Source organism: Cyprinodon variegatus, unplaced genomic scaffold (genome assembly GCF_000732505.1).
Source record: "Cyprinodon variegatus isolate N-32 unplaced genomic scaffold, C_variegatus-1.0 Scaffold76, whole genome shotgun sequence".
In the NCBI taxonomy this organism is placed as follows: Eukaryota; Metazoa; Chordata; class Actinopteri; order Cyprinodontiformes; family Cyprinodontidae; genus Cyprinodon; species Cyprinodon variegatus.
In genome coordinates this window covers 187,536-194,400 of record NW_015150529.1, presented here as the reverse complement: position 1 = coordinate 194,400, position 6,865 = coordinate 187,536, and the positions used below count along the sequence as shown (strand labels likewise).

The 6,865-nt window shown below is 35.4% G+C and overlaps 1 protein-coding gene across 1 annotated transcript in view; it reads right to left on the bottom strand.

Moving 5' to 3' along the window:
• The window catches only part of ift172 (intraflagellar transport 172), an 87,082-nt gene that overhangs the window by 42,645 nt on the left and 37,572 nt on the right, over nucleotides 1-6,865 (bottom strand). The window contains exons 20-25 of the mRNA XM_015372829.1: nucleotides 4,898-4,990; nucleotides 4,653-4,730; nucleotides 3,647-3,895; nucleotides 1,154-1,232; nucleotides 953-1,073; nucleotides 467-611 (exon numbers count right to left, since the gene is read on the bottom strand). Of these exons, the coding sequence (XP_015228315.1) occupies nucleotides 467-611; nucleotides 953-1,073; nucleotides 1,154-1,232; nucleotides 3,647-3,895; nucleotides 4,653-4,730; nucleotides 4,898-4,990 (765 nt within the window). The remainder of the gene's footprint in view (nucleotides 1-466; nucleotides 612-952; nucleotides 1,074-1,153; nucleotides 1,233-3,646; nucleotides 3,896-4,652; nucleotides 4,731-4,897; nucleotides 4,991-6,865) is intronic.

Genomic DNA, 6,865 nt, shown 5'->3' with positions numbered 1-6,865 from the left:
AATTTATTTTAAAGTGATTCTTCTTTATCCACGGGCAATCACTATGGGGCGGAAATCCTTCCTGTTTAGTCACAGGGACAAGAAATATGTCTGGATGAGTCAAGGAGTTGGTTTAAAAACTAGGAACGCTTTAATAACTATCGAGCAAGGTGGTGGCTGCATCATGCTGTGAGGCTGATTCATTGCTACTGATAATGGTCACAAAGCAGATGGAACATGAAAGCATTGTATCATTTAGGCTGTGCGGACTATTAATTTAAAAATCCTTGAGGATGTTTGTTATGCATAGTATCAGCCTGGAGTAAGATTATTTAAACAAAATCATTCTTGTTGGCCATTAACCAGAAGTGTAATATGAGCATCTACCCAGACAAAGAAATGCATTTTTATGATTTAACCCCTCTGTTCAAGTGAACTCATTAATCTCTTCATTTGAACCCAACATTCCTCCAGTTATTCCTCTCACCTCGTACTCCTGAATGGAGGCGTAGTGCCGGGCTATCGTTACATAAAATTCCTTGGCTGATGGATCATCCTGCAACTCCAGGATGTGGACAGCCTTCTTCCACTGGCGAGCTGCGACTGCTGCCTTGATGGCTTTAAGGCAGCAGCTAGGAGGGAAACACAGACATTTTATTTTCAGACAAGTATTGGTGTAAACAGGTGGATAAAAACCCCTTTGGTTTAAGCTGAACTTAATAATGTGCCTCTGAACTTGAGTATTCAAACTTAGTTGGAAGCAGAGGAATCTTTGATTTAGATTTCTCTGCTAAATCTGGGCTGTGACTAACCAGCTATATTTGGGGTTTTTTGGGCACGGTTAAAAATATTTCCTCTTATCTTTGCATTACAGTCTTGGTGAGGATTTGAAAAGGATTTCTGGCTTCGTCTGCTGTGTTTATTTTTCTTTCCTCCTCTCCGCTCTCCACCTGTCCATATCTACACCACCCACCCTGCTTCAATGAAATGATTGATGGCGGCGTCCATCTGTTTCTGCTGGACGAGGTACTCTCCCCAGTCCTCCTCCAGTTTCACCACCTCGGCAGGGAAAGCCAGACGAGCCAGCTCTACCGCTACAGGAGGATGGAAATAAAACAATTTAGAAGAAAATGAATCCATCAAAAAAGGAGAAATACTCAGGGTAATCATTTACCTTTCCTGAAGGCGTTTCCTTTGCGGTAGCACTCCAGAGCTTTCTGGTTGTTCCTGACCGTCTCATAAAGATCTCCAGCCTGGTGAAAAGAAAAGAACGAGTTCTTCTCAGCATTATGGAAATTAAATCAGTTTTTTCTTTTCTAAATCTGGGATTTGTTACTGAGAAGACTCAGACAACAACAAGGAAAATATCCTTCACCTTTAAGAAAAGCTTTAGTATTTTACATGTATAGTTAAAAGTCAGACAAATTCATCTAAAAACTCCTGGATCAGAGTTTTTTGGCAAAAACTCAAAAGGTTCTCCAACAAGCTCTAATAAAAAAAAATCAAATATGGCTGCCCTGTGTGTACCATGTGGTGAAAGCTGTACACTGCAAAAAATCTGAATCTAGATAAGTCATTTTTTCTTAAAATAAGTGCATTTGTTCTTGAATTGAGGAGGTAAAAGAGACATTTTGCCAATGGAACAAGACAATTTAAACTTAAAATAAGAAAACACAATTGCATTGTCTTATTTCAAGTGCATATTATCGAATTATCTTATTTTAAGAGTAAAATTACAAATTCCATTGGCAAACTATCTCATTTACCTGCTCAAATTAAGGGTGAATACACTTAATTTAAGAATTTTTTATTTATTACTAGATCGTTTTTGCAGTGTAGGAATAAACTGTCTGCACTGGAAAAAACTGAAATCTAGATGAGTCATTTTTTCTTAAAATAAGCGCTTTTGTTCTTGGATTAAGGAGGTAAAACAGACATTTTGCCAATGGAACGAGACAATTTACACTTAAAATAAGAAAACACAATTGAATTGTCTTATTTTAAGTGGATATTATCCAATTATCTTATTTTAAGAGTAAAAATACTAATTCCATTGGCAAACTATCTCATTTACTGACTCAAATGAAGGGTAAATGCACTTAATTTTAGACATTTTTACTGATTTCTTGATAGTTTTTCTAGTGTGGATCAGTTGCACAGTAATTTCTTGTATTGGAAGAAACGCCAGCTGAATGGCAGCTAACTTCCTTCCTACTCCCAGCGAAATCCCCTCCAACTTGCAGCCACCGTAGTGACCCCCTCTTGCATGTTTTTTTAATCTGACTCCACCCTTTCCCTGCATTACAGGGTCTAACCAGTAGATGACGCTTCTCTTTAGATTTAAATGTTCACAAATCAAGACAAAAAGATGGTTTCATTACAAATATCGAAGAAAAGGAATTGCAGAGGACCAGCCAAGGACCCATTAAAGAAGGTTGGGAAATTTTGAATGGCTACTACTGTAGGAGTTTGATCACAGGAATCATTAAACCCATTGCTCCTCCACACGTCACTGGAATAACTCAGAGTTTAACATCCATTAAGCTTTGACTTTAGAGGCTGATGTACAGCTGCTCTCTCTTTTTGATTTAAAAACCCTTTAACGATCGTCAAAGGACTGGAAAAACAAGCTGGAAATAAGTAAAAATGTCTTAAAATAAGCGTTTTTATCCCTAATTTGAGTAGGTAAATGAGAGGCTGCCAATAGAATTAGTATTTTTACTCTTAAAATAAGATAATTAGATATAATTTACTTAAATAAGACAATACAATTGTGTTTTCTTATTTTAAATGGAAATTGTCTTGTTCCATTGGCAAAGTGTCTCTTTTATCTCCTCAATCCAAGAACAAATGCATTTATGTTAAGAAAAAAGTGACTCATCTAGTTTTTGATTTTTTCCAGTGAACAGAGTTTTTTCCTCACAAAAGGCCCCTTTACGTGTCGACAACTAGTGGCAAGAACGATCTTTGGATCAATTCACTCTTTGCAAATCTTAAATTCTTGTTGCAGTTTGAAAATATGGATTTTTCATCCAATCGGTTGAAAAAGGAAATATTGAAAATATATTTAGTCCAAATACTTTTGTCCCTGGCGCCAAGATTTCAAACCCAACCTCATTCATGGTTTTAGACAGAATACCAGAGGAATGCCTCTGTCTGTATAGTTATGTGTGAAAATTAAAATACTGATTTACTTTGCATATTTACTTTCAATATATTGTATGTTTTACTGAATATTTTTCCTCTTTTAAAGTGCAACTCAGTTTCACTAAAAATAATTATAACTTAATGGATATAGATTCATATGTAATCATATTAATGCAGATATTTGATGATATTTAGCTATGCTTTGAGGTATGGCTGCGTCCGCCTGCATTAAAAGAAAAGGCAGAAAAAAAATTAAGACTGTTTAAAAACAAATAAAAAGTCCTGAAAGTTAACCTAAGTTTACCTGCACTTCTGTTCCCTTTCAGACATCTTATCAAATACGACCAGAATGTTTTCTGAAGAAAGCACACAAGTTTTTATCCAAACAGTGAAAAAAAATGCAGACAGATGGAGAGAGATGGGGGGGGGAGCTGAGATAACAGCGAGCACTGTTGCTCTGTTGAAGAACAAAAGGCTGCAGAGATTAAATTCAGAGAATAAATAAATGAAGATCAATTACTCTATCGTATAACTCTCCCTTGATTAGACTGGCAGCGATGCGATTGACGGTCTCTGTGCTGCTGGAGATCTCTGGGCGGCTGATGGCCAGACGGGCAGCTTTGGCTGGTAGTCCAGCCTTCAAGTAGAGGTTGATGGCACCCTGGAAATCTCCTTCCCTCTCCTTCACTTCGCCGGCCTTCTCGTCTTGACCCGTCTCTGTTAGCCACTGGTAGAAGTTCCTACGCAGGCTGTCCAGCTCCGGGAGGTTCTGTTTTTTATTCAGGGATTTAAAAAAATGTTAAAATTTAAGAAAGTAGGCTTTAAAAGGGACTGAAAATCATAAATATGTACATTTATTTCACTTATAACCAGGATCTATTGGATTCTCACATAACCTGCAGCTATAAAACAAATCAATAGGACTTTCTATAGGGTAACCATGGCTACAAGATTTATAGAATAGCATCACTGTAAAAAAAAAGAAAAAAAGAAAAATCAATTGCTGAAAATTTATAGGTGGATATTGGCTGCAACCTCAGTCATATCTGCTCTATCTAAACAACTGGAACTGTGACAAACAAGGCTGGCGGAGGACTCAAGGTTATCTTTTGCTGCCAGGCACAGTGAGGAGAATGGAGAGGGAGGTAATGAAAATGTTCAAAGTCCACTGTTAGAGAAAGGCAGCAAACAGAACGGAGGCCTAATGAGCTCAGCAAGTCTCTATTACAACCTTTGGATGCAAGAGGCATGTCGAGACATTTTATTGGAAGGCGGTCCAGCATGAAGCCCTTTCTGTATCCATCACAAAAGGAAACAAGCAGTTTGCTAAAATGTTGCCAAACAACTGAAAATTAGACCCTATTAGGTCTGTGGATTAGTATTTAATCTGGATTAAATCACCAGGTCCTTCCTATAGGACCCAGTTATTGAAACATAATGTCCATATTTAGGAAATGATGAGAAGTCATTGTTTAAACTGTTTAAATGAAGGATTGTATGCATGCATTCTTATCTGGTAGGTTTACCTTGGCTTCAGCCACAGCAATGCAGTCATCCCACATGTGGAGCTCTTGGTACATCTCTATGACTTCTTCAATGGCATTCTGTGGGTTTTAAATAAAAAAAAATAAAAATAAAAATTAGGAAACAGGATAGGAACAGTGGTTTAAAGCCTGTTTGTTATGGATTTAATCAGCAATGAATGAAACCATCTAGATTTTCTACAGTTTTTTTCAAATGAGTTCAAAATGTTTTATGTTGGTAAACAGACCTGCTCCATGTAATGCATCTCAGCCAGTTTAAAGTTCTTATCCAACATGGCCATGTTGGCTTGGACTTTATAAAACGATGTCCCATCTTCTCCCTATTTAGAAGACACAGATTCATATCTGAGCGTAGAACAGTAGAAAATACACCTTAGACAGTCTACAGCATTAGAAGACAGCAAAGAAGCTTCTACGAGCAGTTATTATAAATTATACTAATGTAATAATAATGATCTCAGTAGGAAAAATAAACAGACATTATATACACAGGAAAAAACCTAAATAAGTCATTTTTTTCTTAAAATAAACGCATGTGTTCTTGAATTGAGGAGATAAAAGAGACATTTTGCCAACGGAACAATACAATTTACTTTTAAAATAAGAAAGCACAATTGCATCATCTTATTTAAAGTGCATATTATCTAATTATCTTATTTTAAAAGTAAAATTGCTCATTCCATTGGCAAACTATCTCATTTACCTGCTCAAATTAAGGGTGAATACACTTAATTTAAGAATTTTTTATTTATTACTAGATCGTTTTTGCAGTGTAGGAATAAACTGTCTGCACTGGAAAAAACTGAAATCTAGATGAGTCATTTTTTCTTAAAATAAGTGCATTTGTTCTTGGATTGAGGAGGTAAAAGAGACATTTTGCCAATGGAACAAGACAATTTACATTTAAAATAAGAAAACACAATTGCATTGTCTTATTTCAAGTGCATATTATCTAATTATCTTATTTTAAGAGTAAAAATACTCATTCCATTGGCAAACTATCTCATTTACCTGCTCAAATTAAGGGTAAATACACTTAATTTAAGCTTTTTTTTACTTATTTCTCGATTGTTTTTACTTATTTCACTGGAAAAAAACGAAATCTAGATAAGTCATTTTTTCTTAAAATAAGTGCATTTGTTCTTGGATTGAGGAGGTAAAAGAGACATTTTGCCAATGGAACAAGACAATTTACATTTAAAATAAGAACACACAATTCCATTGTCTTATTTCAAGTGCATGTTATCTAATTATTTTTATTTTAAGAGTAGAAATACTCATTCCATTGGCAAACTATCTCATTTACCTACTAAAATTAATAGTAAAGACACTTGATTTCAGACATTTTTACTTATTTCTAGATCGTTTTTTCCAGTCTAAAGCCTTTTTTCCCCACATTTCCCTCTTGTTATATTGCAACCACAAACCTGACAGCATGATGAAGCTGATCAGAAATTATTAAATGGAAAGTTTTCAATTTTCTTTAACAAATAAAAAACAGAAAACATTTGTTGTATGTCTGTATCGTGGTTAATTAACTCTGAGACCCCAAATAAAATCAAGAGCAACAAAACTACCTATCACTAGACTTAGACTCAACTTTATTTATTCTTTTGGATTACTCCTTCAGGGAAATTCTGGTTCCAGTAGCTTATATAGAGTACAAAGAGTTAGAGCAAAATGCCATTAAAGATGAAAAAAACAACAGATAATTAAAAAAAAAGAGTGAATATAGTACAAAAAAAGCATTAAAAAAAGAGAAAAGTTGTAATATCCTGGAATATGTTTCCTTTAGATATAAAAATATCTACACAGTAGAGAGCTAATGGAAGACTATAAAGGTAGTTGACGTAGATTATTGAACTTGTACTGCTGTAAACACCAGAATTTCCCCATTGTTGGACAATAATGGGATTTTCTATTCTATTCTACGAAAAAAAATAATGAATATGCCATTAACACCCCAAAACACCAGATGTGATTTAGACATTGGTTTTTAAGCTAAATCTGGTCGGCCCCATTTTGTACAACAAAGATGATGTTTAGCAGAAACAAGGAAGCTGGTTAGAGCTTTAAACTTTATCTTCAAGCAGGACAATGACCCTAAACCAACAACGGAAAGCTTTACATGCTGCGTTCACACCGGACGCAGCAGAAGCAGCTAGTTTACATGCAAAGTCAATGGTTGACGCGCG